The 21,899-nt window shown below is 42.1% G+C and overlaps 1 protein-coding gene across 3 annotated transcripts in view; it reads left to right on the top strand.

Annotated features, from left to right (window-relative positions):
• LOC137654537 (transmembrane protein 181) overlaps positions 1-21,899 on the top strand; it is a 198,601-nt gene that overhangs the window by 92,417 nt on the left and 84,285 nt on the right. For all 3 annotated transcript variants that reach the window (XM_068388251.1, XM_068388252.1, XM_068388253.1), the window contains exon 8: positions 8,995-9,122. In XM_068388251.1, coding sequence (XP_068244352.1) covers positions 8,995-9,122 — 128 coding nt within the window. The remainder of the gene's footprint in view (positions 1-8,994; positions 9,123-21,899) is intronic.

Below are 21,899 nucleotides of genomic sequence, written 5' to 3'. Positions count from 1 at the left end.
GTTCCTAGCGGTGGATGATAGAGACTTCAATGCCAGTCCCGCTTCAGATGGGGAACAGAAGGAGTCAGAACATGCTTTCGGCAGGTTCTGACTCTGAGTTCTTTCAATGGGTTATCCAACCCAGAGATAGCTCCTCAGGAGGGCAAAGACACAGTCTTAGACCGTGTCTTTGGCACTCCAAGCCCACTAAGTTCAGTGCAGCTTTGCCCTGGTCTCAGGGGCTGAAGATTGCCCGTAGTTAGATTGCAGCCCAACTCTCCAAGTTTTCCTCCACCCTTTGTTCAGGCTCAACCTCCAAGCTCCTCCCACCTCCTCGCGTTCAGCAAAGGAGGTATTATGAGGTCTTGGACAAGTCATGACTAGCTCTTCCACTTCACCATTCTCTGGAAGAGCTGACAAAGGAGTCTCCCAGAAGAGACTCTCCAGCCGTCAAGTCACGTTCTCAGCAGCATAGATCCTCAATCAAGAAAAGGTCACGAACTCCGCCATGCAGGCTACTTGTGGTTTGATCTGTGGTTAGGATCCTTGGGAATCCTGGTACGGACCGAGGACTTCTCCAAGAAAAGTACGAGGAAGACGAAGGAAACTTCCTCCTCTCAGGTACCCGGACGATCATGTTCCTGGCCCACCAAGTATCGAACTAGTGGGCCAACAACATCCTCAAGCCCAGGGGCTCGGTATCCGAGAGGTTCCATCACCAAGTCCTTAATGCCGAGATCACAAGGCTCAGGAACTCCTCTCTCGAAGGTTCCTGGTTGTTCGAGCCTAGGGACGTCAAGCAGGCTGTAGAGAGGTGAAGGAAGTCCCACCAGGACTTTCTCCTCCATAAGGCCCTACAGACCACCAGCTCCTCCACAGCCCAACCAGCCCAAAGCCTTGACAGCCCAGTCAGCAGCAAAGAAAGAGATGTCTAAGAAACCCTTTCCATCCAAGTACAAGAAAGACTCAAAGTTATCCTGGAGAGGAAAACATCCTAGAGGGAGCGGCTGTGGCTTCAAACACTAGGATAGGCGATCCCCTGCTCCTCCACCAGTAGGAGGAGGCCTACAAAGTTGCTGGGACAGGTGGAAGCAACTCGGGACCAAGCCCTGGACAGTCTCTGTGATTTGTTCAGGGTATCGCGTCCCGTTCATGTCATCTCTCCTTCCCCGGATCAAGGATCCAGTGACGATAGACTTCTTCGGGCAGAAGTCCAGACCATGTTGGAGAAGGGTGCTATCCAGGAGGTCTTCGATGACTCCACATGCTTCTTCAGTCGACTCTTTCTTGTGAAATGGCGTCTGGAGGCTAGAGACCAGTCATCGACCTCTCGGCTTGGAACAAGTTTGTGAAATAGACTTCGTTCAGCATAAAGACGGCAGACACGGTCGGACAAGCGGTAAGACCACAGGACTTCATGTGTACACTGAACCTAAAGGACGCATACTTCCAGATCCCAATCCATCCGTCTTCAAGGAAGTATCTAAGATTCAGCCTAAACAACAGGAAATACCAGTTCAAGGTACTGTGCTTCGGTCTTTCCACAGCACCCTAAGTCTTCACCAGTGTTTTCCCAAGTGTTATCCTGGGCTCACAGGATCGGCATCCGTCTCCTCCGTTATCTGGAAGACTGGCTGATCTTAGCAGACTCGGTGGCAACTCTTCTGAGGCTTTGCCAAGATCTGGGGATCATGGTAAACTGCGAGAAGTCCACCCTGCTTATCACTCAAAGACTAGTTTACCTAGGAATGATTTTAGACACCAATCTCCACAAAGCCTTCCCATCAGATGACAGGGTAACGAGGCTGAGAAAGGTCACAAGACCTTTCCTCAGATGAGAAGAACTCCCAGCCGAGAAGTGGCTATGTTTTCTCGGATGCCTATCATCCTTGGCCCATCTAGTTTCCAACGGCTGCCTAAGAATTTAATCCCTCCAGTGGTGACTGGAATCAAATTGGAATCAGGCTTTCGATTCCCCGGACATTCTGATTACCATGGGACCAGTGGAATGGACGGACCTCTAATGGTGGGTGGCAGACGAGAATCTGTGGAGGGCCATAGATCTTCTCGTCCTCCTCCCTGACTTGATGCCGTTTTCAGATGCATCAAAAGAAGGGGGGGGGGGCATGTGCTGCACCACATGACCTAAGACCTTTGGTCAGAGTCCAGAAAGTGCCTCTACATAAATCTCTTATAGATGAAGGCCATCTTCCCGGCCCTTTAATAGTTCCATCAGTTCCTTGCGGCCCACTCAGTGGTGTTGATAAGCGACAACACCACAGTAGTGGCTTACATCAACAAGCAAGGAGGTACTTTTTTCCAGCCCCTATCCCATCTAGCAGTAGAGATACTGAGATGGGCTGAAGTCCACTCGTTACCACTATCAGCCCGCTTCATTCCAGGCAAGAGGAATGTTCTCACTGACTATCTTAGCAGAGCATCTCAGGTAGTGAGTACCGAATGGTCTTTGAATCATCTAGTAGCCAACAAAGTCCTGATTTAGTGGGGTTCTCTGACTGTGGATGTATTCGCAACGGCCCCGAACTTCAGGCTCCCGCTGTACTGCTCCCCAGTCCTGAACCCCAAGGCTCTCTGGCAAGATGCATTCCAACAACAGTGGGACAACATTGATGTTTATGCCTTTTCCCCCATTTTGTGTGATGAGAAGGGTACTCAACTAGGCCAGAACATTGGTCAACCTCTCAATGACCCTCATAGCTCTGCTTTGTATCATGCGGAATGGTTCCTGGATCTTCTGCAGCTCCTGATGGAGCCTCCAAGAGAACTCCCTCCATGACACGATCTACTCAGACAACCACACGTTAACATCTACCACAAAGCAGTAGTTTTGCTACAACTTCACACCTGGAGACTATCCAGCATCTCCTCACTCAGGATTTTCGCAACAAGCTGCGAAGAGGATGTCTGGATACCTGCGAAAGTCATCAGCAACTGTCTACCAGGCAAAGCAGAACGTCTTCTGTGGTTGATGTCATGGAAGGAGTATCTGTCCGCTCGATGCCTCTATTCCATCAATAGCGGAATTCTTTGTGTACAGTAATGCCTCACAACACGAAATTAATTCGTTCTGGTGTGGCTTTCGCAACTTGATTTTCTCGTGTTGTGAGTCACATTTTACATGTAAATCGCCTAATTCATTTCAAACCCTACAAAACACCACATTAGATCTTCTAATAAAGCTATAGTATAACGACAATGAAATATTGTAGAGCCAAATACATTTGAACCATTCAATATACCTAAACTAACTGTTAATACCTGTAAATTAAGTAGTTATTAGAACATAATGCAATAATAAATGGAAAGTAATACAATACATACTGTACAATACTGTACCTATACAAAATATACAGTACCATATATACTGAACCATCATAGTTACCCCTACTATAGACAGATATATTTTCTTTTGCGTATACCTATTTTGTTCAACTTTTTTTAATGGGCGACTATTTTATTCTCAACCTGGTTGGCAAATCTCTTTTCTTAACATCAAACATTTTTTGCAATGTGAGTCATAAAAATTTTCGCAGCATGAAAATTTCATGAGTAGATTCTTTCGTGAAGAGAGGTATGACTGTCTTTGCAGGAGGAAATGCATCTTTCAGTTACGGTAGTGAAAGGTTATTGCTCAGCATTGAGTCTTGCCTTCAAACTGAATGAAATGGACATCTCATCGCTGAAACTTTCCTTATTCATACGGAGTTACGAACTTACCTGTCCTCAGTCAGAAGTGAGACCTCCCCCATAGAACGTGGTTCAAGTTCACCGGTCTCTAAAGAGGCCTCCCTACTAACCATTGTGCCAGGCAACAGATTGCCACCTGACTTGGAAGACAGTGTTCCTGCTCACCTTGGCTTCAGCCAAACGAGTCGGCAAACTGCATGGTCTCTCATACAACATTGCCCATTCAAGGGGATGGGGAGAGGTAAGCTTCAGCTTCGTCCCTGAGTTTTTTGCCAAGACTCAGAATCCAGGGGTGTCGGATCCTAGATTCGACTCTTTCCGGATAACAAGTCTCCTCTATGTATCAGACAACCCTGATCATCTGTTACTCTACCCGGTAAGTAGCTTGAGGCTCTACCTTAAGAGAACAGCAGCACCTCTCCCCTGAGTGCCCTCATTTTTCTTCAGCACTGGAAGGATCAAGAGGAGGATTGTCAAAAACACTATTTTTGGATGGATTCACAGGCTCATAGATCATGCTCTGAATTCAGATTCTCCTTCATCACGTCGTCCCAGAGCCCATGATATTTAAAAAAGAATTACTCTGTGACACAGGTTTTACAAGCTGGGGTGTGGAAGCCTCAGACAACGTTCACAGCCCATTACCTGCAAGACATGACCAATAGGAGGCTTGATACGTTCTCTATCGGCCCTGTGGTGGCTGCACAACAGCTGGTCTAATACCTCAAGCTTCTTATTGGACAAGTAGCAGAAGGTTGAGGGCACTGTTACCCAGTTTTAGTCTGCATGAATGAAAAGGAATGAGTGGCTTTTTTTTTCTTCATCCTCCCCTTTCTTGGGGAAAGCAGCAGCCTGGGTTCTCTGCACAAGCTGACCTTAACCACTGCCGGTAAACCATGCTTCCTTGTGTACCTAATATTGTGTCAATACTGTTGTGTCCACATGCCCTGGCATGGTGGTATTGGGAAAGTTTTGGTCAACTCGGTATTTCCTACAAAAAGACTCGGAATAACCTTTACCTTGACAGTCACACTGCTTATATCTGAACACACAGCTTACCTAGTCCACAGTCCTTGCGTAGCAAGGTTTAGCGAGGTGTTAGTGTCTTCTTATTTTTGGTACTGACCTCAAAAAAAGTATATCCCAGGTAAAGCCAAAAAGCCAGATCGGCAGGGACATCCACCCTCCTAATGGGTGAGTCACTCTTAATAAATAGCGTAGGTTTGTACTCCAGTTACGGAAAAAATGACAAATAGAGATAATTTGTATTTTTCATAGCGATACAAACCTTTAGCTATTCATATAAACTTACCCGCCGCAGCATCCCGTCCGTCACTAGATGGCACTACCACCCTCCATCCAGGACTTCAACAAGGCCCTGCAGCGCATGAAGCCCGGCAAAGCCCCAGGGCCAGACAACATCCCGTTGGAGCTCCTCACTCATGGTGGCCCTGGATTGAGGAACCGTTTGATGCTCCTTATACTGAAAATATGGGAAACCAAGACCCTCCCCAGTGACTTCCACGATGCAAACATCATTACCATCTTCAAGAAGGGAGACAGGGAGAACTGTAACAACTACCGGTGAATATCACTACAGTACTAAGCATCGCGAATATTCACTACAGTACTAAGCATCGCGAGTAAGATTTTCGCTCGGATTCTCCTTGACCGCCTCCTTATTCTCGCAGAAGACGTCCTGCCAGAGTCCCAGTGCGGCTTTCGACCTTTCCGCGGGACCATAGACATGATCTTCTGCGCGCGACAACTACAAGAGAAGAGCCTCGAACAACAACAGCCCATAATGTTCATCTTCTGGGATTTGAAAAAGGCCTTCGACAAAGTACCTCGACCTGCCATGTGGGTTGTCCTCAAAAGATATGGCTGCCCACCCGATTTTGTCAAGCTGGTGCATGCCCTCCATGACGGAATGGTTGGGAGAGTCTGCCACCAGAACTCTCTTTCAGGCCCATTCTCCATCAACGGCGGCCTGAAGCAGGGCTGTGTTCTGGCCCCAACGTGTTTCTCGCTATACACCGCAGCAATGCTCAACGAGATTCCCCCAGACACACCCTCAGTCGACCTACGTTTCCGCATGGATGGAGGCGTTTTCAACCTCGCTAGACTCTGTGCCAGAACCAAGACCACCTTGAGTGCAGTGCGAGAACTGCAGTATGCTGACGACAATGCCACCCAGGTCAGACGGCAGAGGACCTGCAGTCGTTAGCTGATGCATACAACTCTGCCTACGAACGTTTTGGGATGCAAGTCAATATAGACAAAACCAAGACCCTCGTCCAACATCCACTAGGACTGATGCTCCCAAACCTCAATACCACAGTGAATGACCAACCGTTAGAACAGGTGGACCAGTTCTCCTACCTAGGGAGCATCCTAACATCAGCTCCCACAAGCAAAAGGGACATGGAGAACAGGATCAGGGCAGCCCACTCCGCCTTTGGCCGACTCAACTGCCGCGTATTTAACAACCAGGCACTGACAATGACCACCAAAATATGGTGTTCAGGGCAGTAGTCCTCTCCACGCTCCTGTATGCATGTGAAACATGGACGCTATATAGAAGCGATATTAAAAACCTAGAACGCTTCCAACAAATGAAACTGAGGCAGATCTTGAAAATCCCCTGGGAGAGCCACACCACCAACATTGAAGTCTTAGAACGTGCCTCGCTGACCAGCGTGAAGGCCACCATTATCCACCACCGCCTCCGCTGGACAGGACACGTGCATAGGATGGATCCATCTAGGCTCCCAAAGAAGATATTCTGCGGAGAACTGACCCAGGGCACCAGACCACGAGGAGCCCCGAAAATGCACTATAAAGATCAACTAAAGCGCACTCTGGCTCTAACTGACATCGATCCTTCTTCATGGGAAGAAACAGCCAGGGACAGGAAAACCTGGAGGAGTACAGTACACCATGGCACTGTGGACTTCGAGGAGAAGAGGAGACAAAATGAGGAGGCTAGGAGGAGAAGGAGAGAGCGATTAGAACAGCCCTGCCCACCACCTACCCTCCCCTGTGAACACTGTCCGCGACTCTTCCACCACAGACTAGGACTTAACAGCCACATCGGACATAAGGACCCACCCCAGAGATAGGAGGCTGATGGCTGACAATAGAACCCAACACTCGGACACGAGCGGGCGCCGACGACCCGCCGAGCTGTCCCCCTTTAAGTCCTACCTCCAAGCAAAGTGAGCTCAGTCACAGGTGTGTGAGTGAGAGGGGTAGTTAGCTACCCCCCTACTCCCCACTAACTAGTGGGATGGGTAGTTAGCCCTTGCTAAATTTTAGTAGCTTGTCTTTTCAGCTTTGCCGAAAGTAATACCCCTAATAAATAGCTAAAGGTTTGTATCGTTAGAAAAAATACAAATTATATCTGAATTTGTCATGTTCTTTCATTATTTTACTAGGGGCATGTATCTTTTGAGCGGAAAGAAAATGGGAAAATTTTTGATAACTTTTATGGGGTAAACCAATAAACTTAGCTTTTGGAAAAAACCAGTATGAACATAATTTTCTTTTTATTAAAATTCTGTTTTTTTATATCAAGATTTAAAAACGTTTGCAAAAATATCTGATATGAAATAATCTAATCTTATTATTCAAACAGAAATAAACATATTTTTATATCTTCAAAGGCTGAAATTGATAGTTTTTAACTAGGAAAGGAAATGTAAAATGTTAAAAACATTGTCATAACTAGTTCTAGTAAATGATAGAATCCATGACTTACACTAACCAAATAAACTTTCCATTCTTTTTATGTACTTTATATCATCAGTATACTGCTTTTGTAACCCATGATAGCCAACCTGGAGAACTTGATAGTTATTTACTTGCAAGGATTGTTGGATAGGACTCCATTCGGTAAGATGTAGCTTTTATGGATTTAGAAAATTTTTAAAAATTGTTAATCTGAAAGGAATGGTTGCATGGCAATCGACTCACAGTTTGATAGCAGGCTACAGAAGTGTACACCATACTTTTTGTGGCCAAAATGTAGTTATCAGTGCCATCTTGCTGCTTACCAAAATTATAAAAAATGCCTATCATGTGTCAAATCATGCCGACAGTTAAAAGGCATAAAAATCTAGATTTGACCAGTCTTGCCATGGACAGTTGCCTTCTATGGTGAACAAGCAAAGCAATATTTTTCTTTAGCAAGGTAGCAAACATGTCTGCATTGGGTCGACCCTATCGGCAGACGTAGCTTTTATCTTAATGTTAAATTTCTCCTTAATGAGAAGGAAAAGATATTTCTCTCAAATTTGCTTAAATAGAATATTTTAACATTTTGTCTAGTACAGGGATTGGCTACTCAATGAGCTGGATGGGGTTCTGGGTTTCCCTGCTACCCCCCAGTAATTACCTACAACTCATAAATTTGAAGAGCTGAGTTTTTAGCTTCGCTGAAATCATGCTCCTATTAAAGGGCAAAGGTTTGTATTTTTGTAGGAATAAATGAACTTTAGGGGAGGTTCATAGAAATAAATGGAATTTTATTAATAATGTAAAGTTCTTCTGTTTCTATACTGTGCTCACCTCATGTTCATATACATGCCCACCCTCCTCTCCACTGACAATGTCAAGAGGTTAGGGAATAGTTTGACTTCAAAACTGAAATGACATAGAGTCCCTGGTACTTCACTCCTTGCTATTTACTGTTAATGTGTCTCATTACTTTACTAGTGCATGTCTATTGAAAGTAAAGATAATGGGGAATTTCTTTAAATTTTAGGAGTAAATGTTAATAAATTACGCATCTGGAGAAGATGCAATATGAACATCAGGTGAGTATAGATATAATTCTTTTATTAAAATTGTCTTTTTTCTGTATCTTAAATACGGGAGCACTGTGATACAATTAAAGCAAGCCAATAGTTGTCATTTATTGCTGAACCGTATAAATAACTATAGATGGTTAATGATGTAATTTAGAAGCACTTAATACTGACCTTATGAAAGTATTATGTATGAACTTATAATTTTAGGATTGCTCTTATGGTACCTAAGTAACTACACCAAAGCTAAGAAAAGAGAATTATTATTTATTCAAATCTGCTTCCAGTTCAATCTTTGAGGTGTATTTTAGAAAACTTTTGTATTTTCAAACACACAATGATCTTTAAGAATTAGTCCAAGTTTATTTGATCAAAATTAATGAAGTTGTGTGTGGATAGATATTGGATTACTGTGTAATGATTAGATATTGTCCTTTATTTTGAGGATACTAACACTATTACTGTATATTTTATTTGGTTCACTTTTTATATATTTCAGATCCTGTATTTCCTATGACATTTTTGATTGAGTCTTTAGTCCCATCACTCATTGATGCAATGTTTCAAGCAACTTTTTTGTGTGCTCTTCTACTCTTTTGGCTGTGTATTTACCATGGATTACGGCAGGTTAGTGTTCAAATTTCTTAATTATCATGTAATAATGTTAACCTTTTAAGGGTACAGTAAAGGTATAGGTGTCTGGTTTCAGTTCCAGTTTTATTAGGATAGACCTTTCAACCAACACCCAATATATCGGTAAGCCCACTTAACTGACACCCACTGGCAAAGGACACGCTTTAGACAATATAACAGAGAAATTAAAAATGAGTGAGAAACTGAGGTTAAAGCACAAATGTGCAAAATACCAAATAAACAAATGGTGTGTAGACTTCAAAGAAGGGTGCTCTGCTAATCTGCATCGTAATAGTGTATGCCTGTTCTATCGGCAAGAACAGGAAATAGAGAAATTGAAAAATGAAAACCAAGAAATAGAAAACAGTTGAAAGAGGTCATGTCAAAGTTCCAACAGTTGGAAATAAGGAACAAAGGAAGTCATAGATGTTGCTGTAGGAAATGGGATTAGTATCCAAGAAATACAAAATAAGGTAAAGTCAAAGATAGAAGCTAGAGAGGAAACAACAAACTAAAACAGATTCATGAAACCCACTAGAGGAAGGATAGTTAATGCCAAGTAGACTAAACAACAGCCTAAAAATGTAACTAACACCAAAAAAAGATTCTCCCCTCGTAGCAGAGAAAGAGGAAGATGAGACATTAATCGGAGACTCTGTGGTAAAGGACCAAGGGGAGCACTTCGGCCTCAAAAACAGGAGTAAGGTCAGGTCCTATCCAGGGTCCAGTGCACAGAAGAAAGAAGAAGTGGTCAGTAAAACTATAACAAAGAGCAAGACGACCACTATTATTGTACAGGCAACTGGAAATGACTTATTCCTAAGAAAGGATACTGCTGGCCAAACAGAACCTTTGGTTAAACAGCTAGAAAAAAAACTGTTTAAACGGCTAGAAACAAGACCAACAATACTATAGTTATAGGTATTCTCCCAAGACTCAGTGTCAGCCACTTCACCCTTAGTAAGGCCATAGGGATAAGCAAAAGGCTTAAATCTACATGCCAGAAAAAGAAAGTGAAATTTATAGATCTTTGGGATACTCTCTACGGCAAGAGAAAATTATACAGAAGAGATGGAATACACTTTCGTGAAGAAGGCAAGAGAATATACGGAACCCAACTTAATCTCAACCTGCACAATTACTTAGACACAGTAGACTAAGAACAAAATAGACCCTTAGAAAATACTCCAACAACAATGAGAGGAAATTTGGCAGAAAACTTGGATAATACATATAAAAGTAAAACTAAAACTCTATTAAATCAGGGAAACTAGCAAAGCCACAGAGGAAGAGGAAAAAGATAGAAAATTTCCTCAGAGTGGCTTAATTCAATGCTGAGTCAGTTAGAAACAAAATGGAAAACTTCAGGACAATAATAGCTAGTCAGGAACTAGATGTCATAGGCATTACCGAGTCTTGGATTCAAGAAAAAACAAAGGATTTTATCAGAGAATACGAAATCCCAGGTTTCAAGCAATTCAAGAAGGATCGCCTTACCAAAAAAGGTGGAGAGGTAATGCTCTATGTTAAAAATCACTTATACCACATAGAAATTAAATTAGAAACGTGAAGTGACAGGTGCAAACACCAACACCATAGGAAAAAACATGTCTATACTAGTAATATACAGACCACCACATCAAATACAAAACAGTAAGAAGAGCTGTATAGACAACTTTGACAAGAAGTTAATAATAAGGTAGCTGTCCTAATGGGAGACTTCAATGCAGCAGTAAACTGGGACACTATGAATTTTTCATCAAACACAGAGGGACATAGACTACTAGAATTTGTCAACAATGAATTCCTTCATCAGTGGGTTGATAAACCAACTAGGGAAAACAACATACAAGATATCGTGCTAGATATTTGCAAAAGTGACCACAGAATAGTTAGGTTTCAGGTAAATATTCATCATCTAAAAGAAAGGAAAATTATGAAAAGAACTACAGACATTGTAACTGGATAAAACTAAAGGAATACACCAAGAATTTAAAATACGACAAAATGGAACATAGATACACAATGGGACTCCTTTGTAGAAATATACAGTATAAAGAAAAAAGGGCCAAATGTATACCGCATAGAAAACGTTTACCAAATGGAACTCCACAGCCTAAGTGGGTTAACAGAGAAATATCCAATGCAATAAGAAGTAGAGACAGAAAACATAAATCAATGGGTCCACAGGCTTCAATTCATGAAATTTCTGAACACAAGAAGTTAAGCCGAAAAGTAGATAAAATAGTTAGAAAGGCCAAGATCAATGAAAAGAAAAGTGGCTTCAGCTAGTAAAGAAAACCCAAAAACAACATTAGCACATTAAGAGACTCGGAGGGTAATCTTATGATAAATGAATTGGAAAAAGCTGAACTGATGAATGCATATTTCACAAGTGTGTTCATTAGGGAATACATTTATGAACCAGCTATCAAATATGAAGGGCCACAACCATTGAATAGAATAACTTTTACAATGGATGATGTAAAAAGAGAGAGAGAGAGAGAGAGAGAGAGAGAGAGAGAGAGAGAGAGAGAGAGAGAGAGAGAGAGAGAGAGAGAGAGAGAGAGAGAGATATATATATATCGATCGATCGATCTTGCTTCCCCGTGTCTGATTGACTAGGAATCATAATTCTTCCAGGATTCCTGTGTTTTCCAGTGACCACCTGGAAATGAAAATACAGTACTTTTGGAATTATGATCAAAGGAACCCTCCCACCTATAAGACTTAAATCTGTCTTCAGTTTCAGTATTTTTGTAAACTGCACTTTCTCATCAGGTAAAATGCCCAAAATCTTTAGATTTTGACATGATATATTCTGTCTTATGGGCCGCTTTCGTTTGGTTGTACTCTAGTATCTCCAAGGAGAGGAGTCCATCTCCCCCTCTTGAGGACCTTACTAGCACAGTATTAAGGTTTTAGTCTCGTTAAGAGTAAACCTTTCTCATAACAATCAAGTAAATCATCACCCCTTTGATGAATCGAAGTGTATGGGAAGGAGGCCATAACTTTGTTATACTCTTTTTCTTAATTACAAAATACTGTAGTTGAAACCCATGGCTTACTAATCAAATAAGTAGGGAAAGGTAAAAGCATATTTACGACAAGCCTCAATCTTCTTTAAAATAGGGTGGAGAGAAAAATATGGATAAGGGTAACTCAGTTCAAAAAACTAAAAAATGCAGGAGACTAATCTTTACCCCAAATTATCAAATACATAGTCATATGTTTCAAAGTATAAGAAAAGGGGCCCATAATTAGATCATACTCTTTTCCCTAACCACATAGTAATTGAATCCTTGGCTTCAAAAGCTCATTGGTAGGAAAAGAATGCATATTACCTGCAAGGTTCAATTTGAGTAACCCTCCCTTCCCCCTCAATATTTATATCTAATAAATACAGGAAGGAGGATCCAGTCACTGTGGGGAAAGAGGTACATGCTAGCACCTCCACCACTCTTGTAACAAACCTTGGAACAAACCTTGGAGTAGGGAAGAGACTATCTCCACTCCAAATATATTCATATATTCACAAACAATATCTTGTAAGTGAAAATATTACAAAAGCAGATTAATAAGATAATTTGTTATTCAATGTTCAAATATTATCTCTGATATTGATAAGTCACAAAATATAAAACTATCCTGTAAAGGCTTTGGTAACCAATTAATTGAACACCCTAACCTAACTGAGGTTAGACATTTCCATTAAAATTTAGTATTTATGTACTATATATAGAATATCCAAATTTAGTCTACTCAGATATACTAATTGGCCGAGATGTTATTGGCATCTAAATTGTGAAAGCTTCCAATATAATATTCATGGAGCTACTTATCTATGCAATAAAGTAAGCATTCATATGTTTGACTAGCGTATGCAAAAGACAATAGGCTACGCTAGCCTAATCTTCATATAAAAGGGGTCCGCAACATAAGCTAGACTAAAAACTTATAAGATTGCGAGTTACCATATGTAAATACTCCCAAAAAGACTTTAAAGCATAAGTTGAAAAGATCTTTATGATGGCAACCTTAAAAGATACAAGGCTAAGTTAGCTGAAAATTATACAAGGGATCAGACTTGCAAAGAAATTGATGATTTGACTGAAAAGGGTATAAAAATGGGATTTTGATAATAGAATTTCCTAATATTATACTAACCAGATGTTCATAATGCTTGTTCTGTAGAAGGTTACTACCACTGGAGAGTTATTGGGTCATTTGATTGGCCAGACAGTATTGCATTGGATCCCTCTCTGTTGGTACAGCTCTTTTTCTCCTTTTCCTAAACATTCACCACATAGTCTGGCCTATTCTTTTCATATTCTCCTATGTTCTCATACACCTGACAACACTAAGATTACAAAACAATTCTTCTTCGTTTAAGGGGTTAACTACTGCACTATAATTGTTCAGTGGCTACTGTCCTCTTGGTAAGGGTAGACAAGACTCTTTAGCTATGGTAAGCAGCTCTTCCAGGAGGACACTCCCAAAATCAAACCATTGTTCTCTAGTCTTGGGTAGTGTCATAACCTCTGTACCATGATCTTCCACTGTCTTAGGGTAGAGTTCTCTTGCTTAAGGGTACACTTGGCTCACTATTTTATTTTATGTATCTTGTTCTTGTTTTTTTAAGTTTTTATGGATTATATATGCAAGATCTATTTTAGTGCTGTTGTTCGTAAAATATTTTAATTGTTCATTAATTCTCTTGTAGTTTATTTTTTTAAATATTAAACTTAGCCGGTGAATATATAATAGCTGACGTCTCCGACGGCTCGACAGAATTCAAAAACTCGCGAGCGATCGCCATGAAGGTAGCGGGTGTGCCCACCAGCGCCAACTATCGGCCAGATACCGCATATACATGTAAACAGCTCCAGTTCTTCTCTGTCGGTTCCATCGACAAGTCGATTCCACTCGCTATTATGACCTCGAGTTTTCTACCGAATTGGTGAAGTACTTGGTTTTGGTTTTATTGCTTTCGGCGTGTTGGATTATTCAATACTATCCTCAAAAGAAATGCTTTTGAAAGGAGAGTAAAAGTGTTTTGCCCTTGCTTTTATCTCTGGTTTTTTTCCATAGAGTAAAAATAGCCGACCCTTCCCTTAGTGTACGGAAGTGTGTTTTAGGCTTTTAGCAATTATCTTATCACGTTATAAATTGTTGTTGTTAATTATAGATTTTCCTCTATATATTTTATATCTCACCCGCCTTTATTAGGCCTCTTCGATTAGCTTTCCATTTATAATAAACATCAAGATAAATTTTAATGATTTGTTTATATGCGGCCTTACCTATTCCTCCCCTAATCCGAGAGTAGGTGGTCCTAACTTGGAAACCGAAGTTAAACAACGTTGAGCCCTTTCAACTTTTATTTTCGTTAGTTTAAATCATTTGCTCTGTAAGAGTTATTAAATGAATATTTTTTAGTAGATATTTTATGAAAGATTTTCTTTGAATAGTCTTCGTGCTGTTTCAAAGATGAACTAACGTTTGGTTTATTTATGCTACGCAGTTTGCGCTTTATCGTTACGATAGAGAAAGAGAGAATCACGGTTTCACTTTGCAGAAAGAGTACAGTGAACCCTCGTTTATCGCGGTAGATAGGTTCCAGACGCGGGCGCGATAGGTGAAAATCCGCGAAGTAGTGACAGCATATTTACCTATTTATTTAACATGTATATTCGGACTTTTAAAACCTTCCCTTGTACGTAGTACTGTTAACAAACCACCCTTTACACCCTGTAATGTACAGAACACTTAATGCATGTACTACAGCACCCTAAACTAAAACAGGCACAAATATTAAAGGCGATTTTATATCATGTGTTTCCTAAACACCTAAAAAGCACGATAAAAAATGGCAACCAATGTTTTGTTTACGTTCATCTCTGATCATAATGAAGAAACAAACTCATTTAGTGTACACATATATGTACGTATGGTTAGTTTTTGCATCGATTATATTGATTATACAGTACTGTATGTTGATTTTTTTATTACCAATGTTTTAGTTTACGTATTTTTCTTAGGACTTCCAAATGAAATCTTTTTCTTTATGACGCCGCCTGAAACGACGGCGTGTATGTACGCTCAGTAAACAACCACGCTCAGAACAAACAAGGCATTTAACACGCATGATGATAGTGATAAATAATGATACAGTACATACAGTATTTACAGTACAAAGCATTTACAAAATATGTTACCTTACAAATATAAATTATACAGTATTTGTACGTAGCAAAGCAGGAAAACAATTTGAGAGAGAGAGAGAGAGAGAGAGAGAGAGAGAGAGAGAGAGAGAGAGAGAGAGAGAGAGATTGTTTTACGTACGTAAATGTAAATTTTAAACAAAAAAAATATGATAGGTTACAACATGTAGACTTTTAAAACCTTCCCTTTAACTTAATGCATACAGTACGTACAGTACTAAACTATAAAACAGGTTAAAGTAAAAAATAAAGATTGTTACTGTACTCACCACGAAAGAAGTTCCAGAAAAACTTGAATGACGATGGCGATGAATTTGCTGCACAGTAGAAATGATGATGATGAAGCTGATGATGTGTTCTACTGTGCAGTCAATGATAGTATTTTACGTCTCTTCAGACGGAGGTGTCTTTTCCTGGGACACCTCTTCAACTTCTTCAATTTCTTCCGAAGGCGTACTAGCAGGAGGAACTGGCTCTTTTTTGCGAGGCTGAAAAAACATTGTGATCGGAAGTTGTTGCCGCTGCTTCTTTTTTCGATCCAAGAGCATCCTGTAGGGAGTCGTGATGTCATCGACCTTGTTGCAGAATTGCATCGCGCGAACCATATCCTCGTCCCACTCTTGCAACATTTCTTTCGCCTCCTTCATATGGTTGCAGAACTTGGCGAGCCGTTCTAATGTTAAGCCCGTTTCTTCTACATTTTCTTGGGTCTCTTCCTGGGTACCCTCACTCTCTTCCTCACTTGCCGATTTCGTCAGGTCTTCGAGATCTGCGTCAGTTAGGGGCTGGGAATGGCAGTCCAACAACTCGTCGACGTCTTCAGTCGTCATGTCGCCAAACCCGTCACCCCCAATTATGGCAGCCAACTGCACAGATTTCCGTATTGCAGAGTGTTGGATTTCCGACGGAGTAAATCCCTTGTCGTCGTAAACAATATCGGGCCACAGCTTCTTCCAGCTCGCATTTACAGTTGCAGGTTTCATCTCTTGAAGTGCCTTTTGAATATTCTGCAGGCACGTGGCTATGGTGTACTGCCGCCAGTACGCCTTCAAGTTGAAGTCTTCATCCTCGTCATCTTGGGCAGCATCCACACACGCAACGAGGTCCGCCAAGGTATTCTTCGTGTAGAGGGCCTTGAACGCCCTGATAACCCCCTGGTCCATTGGTTGAATTAATGACGTGGTGTTGGGTGGCAGGAACTCAACCTGAACGCCCTCACGCGACAGGTCAGTTGCGTGTCCACCAGCGTTATCCATAAGGAGAAGGATCTTGAATGGCAAGCCCTTCTCTAAGAGATATTCATGGACTTGCGGGATGAAACACTGGTGGAACCAGTTGGAGGTCAGCATCTTCGTAATCCATGCCTTTTGATTATGCATCCAGTACACGGGAAGGAGATTCTTATTTTTGTTTTTCAAAGCGCGAGGATTTTTCGACTTATAAATAAGCCCCGGCTTTAACAAAAATCCAGCAGCATTGCCACACATCACGAGGGTAACGCGATCCTTGAATGCCTTAAAGCCAGAGGCTTTGGCTTCCTCTTTGAACAGGAAAGTTCGCGACGGCATTCTCTTCCAAAACAAGCCGGTTTCATCCATATTAAACACTTGTTCCGGCTTGTATCCACCTTCAGCGATAATGTTCTTGAAAGTCTGGTTCACGTAAGTTTCAGCAGCGGCAGTGTCAGCGGAAGCAGACTCCCCATGCAGGGAAACGCTTTTCAGGGCGAAGCGTTTCTGAAACTTCGCGAACCATCCTTTGCTGGCGGAAAAACGTTGTTTCTGACGCTGGGAATCAGTGGAGGTCCCTGGTTGAGGATCATCTACATCATCATCTTCTTCAGCATGGTCGCCATCGTCGTCATGAGGTTCCTTTGCCGCAAAATTCTCATACAAGCTCAAAGCCTTTGTTCGGATGGTGTTCGTATCCAACGCTATGTTCTTCTTCCGACAGTCGGCAATCCACACAGCTAAAGCACCTTCCATGCGTACGATCGTTTTATTACGCGTTGTAACGACTCGCTTCGCTGATCTGCTAAAGGTGATTGCAGCAGTCTTTCTAATGTTCGCCTCGTCCTTCCTGATGTAGCGAACGGTGGATTCGTTGATGCCAAAATGGCGGCCGGCGGCCGCGTAACTTCTACCATCTTTTAACATGTCGAGAAGCGTAACCTTCTCAGCTATCGTCATCATTCTTCGGTGGCGTTTAGGCTCACTACCAGCCTTACTAGAAGCAGAACGCTTGGGAGCCATTGTAACAGAAAGTTCAACAAAAAGTTCAACTTAAAACAGTCGCACACAGCACAGATTCAACTTCACAAACTTAAGAACGTCTACTCAGCAATACGCGGAAAGAGAAAGTGAACGATGCAGTCCCGCGAGAACTCTGATGCTGCGGGTTGGAGATGCGGGCCAAACACCAATCACAGGCTAGATAACAAAACTTGAGTTTTGATTCGTCATCTATCAGCGCTTGAACCAATCACAACCCGTCTTATACAGTACTATGGTGCGTTGGTTACTCATAGAAGATGTCCCGCGCACACTGAACGTACGTAGATTAAGTACAATACCGTAATAATAATAAATAATGATAATAATACTGTACAGTAATAATAATAATAATAATGATTAATAATAATAACAATAATAATTTTATTAACAACAACAACAATAATAATAATAATAACAATAATAATAAAAATTTACGTACGTACGCTATTTTACGCCTCTCTCTCTCTCTCTCTCTCTCTCTCTCTCTCTCTCTCTCTCTCTCTCGTACGCTTACAGTACTTATTCGAAATGTGATTTTTGCAACAAAGAATATTATTGGATGCAGTACTGTACTACGTACGTATACATACAAAAGATTCATGGAAAAGAAGCACATCCATTACAGTACACACCATTCTAATATGGTATGACTGCATATGATTTGCGTTTCATGTTCGATTTAATTTTACTACGTACTGAATTATCGTATGATCACATTCTCTTTTCGTGTTTTATTTCTTTCTGTGCTGAATTATATATCATATGTAATGCAATGAACAATCAGTAAGAGCAGATATTACTATAATTACAGTATTAATGGAATTACAGGTAACAAAATATCGTATTTGGTTATCTTCAGATTTCGCGGTATTTTCGAATTTTCCGGAAAATCCGCGATATGTATATATATATGGGTTATGGGAAAACCCCGCGAAGTGGTGAATCCGCGATTGTCGAACCGCGAAGTAGCGAGGGTTCACTGTAAATCGATTCTGACGTTTTGTTCATTCTTCTTTCAAACTGAAATGTTTTAAATACTAATTTAAAGGAACTTGTTAATTTTCAATTTCTTAGTCCTTTCAGTTTTTTCCTTTGGTCAAATAACCTGTTTATTGACGAAGGGTAAGTGGGCTTTTCTCTTCTGTGTGAAATCAAGAGAGAGAGAGAGAGAGAGAGAGACGGAGAGAGAGAGAGGAAGAGAGAACGTTCCGATCTTTATTCTCGTCCCAAGCGAGTAACGTTGTTCTCGAGTCAGTTTTTTACTCTCGTCCCAAGTCTCTGTACGGGGAGAAAGAATAAAACGTTTTTAGTTTTTATTCTCGTCCCAAGGCACTGTACGGTGAGAGATTGAAAACGTAGTTTTTAATGAACTAGTGTTTAGTCTCCTCCCCAGTCACTGATCCTTTTAACTTTATATATTTCCGTTTTATTCGATATATATGTTTACTGTTTTTTTGCTTGTATTAATGTGCTTACATTATACGACTTATTTCGCAATTATAACCTTTTGATGTAGGGGAGAATTGCGTGCTTCAGGTAGAAATCAGTTTTTATTCATGCCTAATGTGAAATTATTGAAAAATTCGATTTCAGTGAAGTAAGTGCAAAACAGAAAATTGTAGTGATAAAGTGATAATTGCGCAAAGTGTTATCAGTGTTGCGACAGAGGGTTCGTCTGTTCGTGCCTGTCGTTCGCCTAGTCCGAGACCTCTTGCAAGCTCCCATGCCCCAGGGAGAAATAATGTCGTAGGACTTATGGGTTCGAGAGACTTTAACCAACGAACAGACGTTCCCTCTATGGTTTCAGGCGTGTCTCGTCAAGACCGCCCCTACCATAAGACGAGCGAGACGGTTTTCTCCTCGTCATCCGAAGGCTTATCGCGTAAGAAACCGTGGAGCAAGGTTTCGAGACCCTTAAAGCGAAAGTCAGTCCCTTCAGGACAGGTCCAGCGTCCTGGTTGTAGCCATTGGGACAGCTCTGACCCTGTGCAGTCATCGGAAGACTGCTCGACGCCTAAACAGAAGCGTAACACAGGCTCCGAGAGTCTTAGTGTAGGCAAGGTTTTGCAGTCACAGACGTTACCCTCGTCTCTTACCGCACCCATTCCCGTTGATCCTAAATGGGTTGTACTGCAAGACATGCAGAATAAGCTTGCCTCTCTTATGGAGGACTATTCTGCTGAGCAGGTTCACGATGATCCTCGCCGCTTAGCTGATCGAGATCCTGGCCGTCAGCCGCCCAAACGAGCCTTTGCTCGTCTTGTTGACGTTGACGTTACAAAGTCACGTCAGCGTCACGTCAAGCACCGCAGTCAAGAGTTGTTTTGACTGCTCAGTCTAGGCAGTCAAGGCAGTCTCGAGTTGACGTCGAACGTCCTCCTGCACCTGTTGTTGTTGCTGGTCAGTCCTTTAAGCAGTTACATGACGTAGCGTCCTTGACTGCTACTGATGCTCCTTTGCGTGTGGACTCTGCTTGTCAAGCATTGCCACCACGGCAGGTCTCTCCCTTGCTTGAGACTCGGCAATTGTCGGACGAGGTTCCTTCAGATGAGGAAGTTGCTGATCCCCCTCCTACTGATATTCCCTTGGGGACTCTGTCAGACGGAGAGGAGCCTAAAGCTGCTCAGCCCTCTATGGACTTTAAATAAATCGTGCTGATTTTTAAGGATCTTTGTCCGGATCATTTTGTAACTGCTGCTCCTCGTTCGCCTAAACGTCAGAGTTTACACTAGGCCTAGCTACTTCGAAGCCGTTGTTTTCTAAGCTAGTGCTCTCTCGCTCTTCTAAGAGAGCTTTACGTTTGCTAGGCAACTGGTTGATCACCAGGAGGAGTTTGGGGGAGACAGCCTTTGCTTTCCCTCCTTTTAAACTGGCTTATAGAGCGAGCGTCTGGTATGACACGGGAGAAGTTCTCGGCTTGGGAGTTCCTGCCTCTGCCCAGATAGACTTCTCAGACCTCATAGACTCTCCCTGGCGCCTGGCCATGAGACGCTCCAAGATTTTATGGTCGGCTTCAGAGCTAGACCATCTCCTGTTAGGAGTTTTTTCGAGCGTTTGAAGTTTTGCTGTACAATTATGTCATGCATAAACAAGGCTATCAGGGATGGCTCCAATAATCTGACAGCCACGTTCTCTGCAGGAACAAGACTATCAGGGATGGCTCCAATGATCTGGCAGCCACGTTCACTGCAGGAGTACGTAAGATGCAAGTGCGCTCAATGTGTTCATTGTCAAGACAAACTTCACGATGAAGTCTACCAAGCTGTCTTGACAGCATTAATGGAAGGCGACTGGATGGTCTCTCTCGACCTTCAGGATGCATACTTCCACATCCCGATTCATCCAAACTTTCAACTACATCTGAGGTTTGTGGACGGAAAAGTAATGTACCACTGTCGAGCACTGTACTCCGACCTCATTCCTGCTCCTCTTGTTTTTACAAGGCCCTTGCAAAATGTAGCAAGCTTTCTACATTTTTTTGAGGATTCAGAGCCTCCCTTTATTTTGACGACTGACTAATCAGGGCGTTCGTCATTATATCGCTGTCTGGAGAGCCTCTAATGGACATTAGACCTAACCAAGGAGCTAGGTCTCATAGTGAACGTAGAGAAGTCGTAACTTACAGTATCCCATCCCAGACTATTCTTTTTTGGGGAATGGAGATACTGTGTATGATTTTTCGACCCTTTTCGTCTCCCGCAAGAATGGAACAAGCTCTGTTAAAAGTCCTTCACTTGCAAGAGAAAAACAGTTGCTCTGTAAGAGTTTGAACTAGCCTCGTGGGAACTCTTTCATCGCTGGAGTAGTTCACTCTCTGGGGAGACTCAACCTATGCCCTTTCCTATTTCACCTAAACATTGGAACAAGGAGAAGGGCTTAGTGAGTATCTCTTTCCCAATCTCCAACTCAGTCTAGACATGTCTGACTTGGTGGGACAGCAACATCAGACTTCGAGAAGGTCTTTCTCTTGCGATCAAGAACCCAAACCATGTGTGGTTTTCAGATGCAGCGGATTTGGGTTAGGGAGCTCCACTGGACAGTCTGGAAGGCTCGGTTCTTTGATCCACGGATCAAAAGGAACTCCTTTCAAGGCAGTAACATCTCTCCTTTGGCGAGATTTGTGCAGAAATGAATGTCTTGGCGGACGGCCTCAGCAGAAGAGGACAAGTCTTCTCCATGGAGTGGACGTTGCATAAGACTGTGTGCGAGAAGCTATGGATGACATGGGGTCTACCCACCATAGATCTTTTTGCTACTCTCTCTGACAAAGAGGC

The sequence above is a fragment of the Palaemon carinicauda genome, chromosome 15 (genome assembly GCF_036898095.1).
Source record: "Palaemon carinicauda isolate YSFRI2023 chromosome 15, ASM3689809v2, whole genome shotgun sequence".
Taxonomy (NCBI): Eukaryota; Metazoa; Arthropoda; class Malacostraca; order Decapoda; family Palaemonidae; genus Palaemon; species Palaemon carinicauda.
This window is presented reverse-complemented; position numbering and strand designations above follow the sequence as displayed.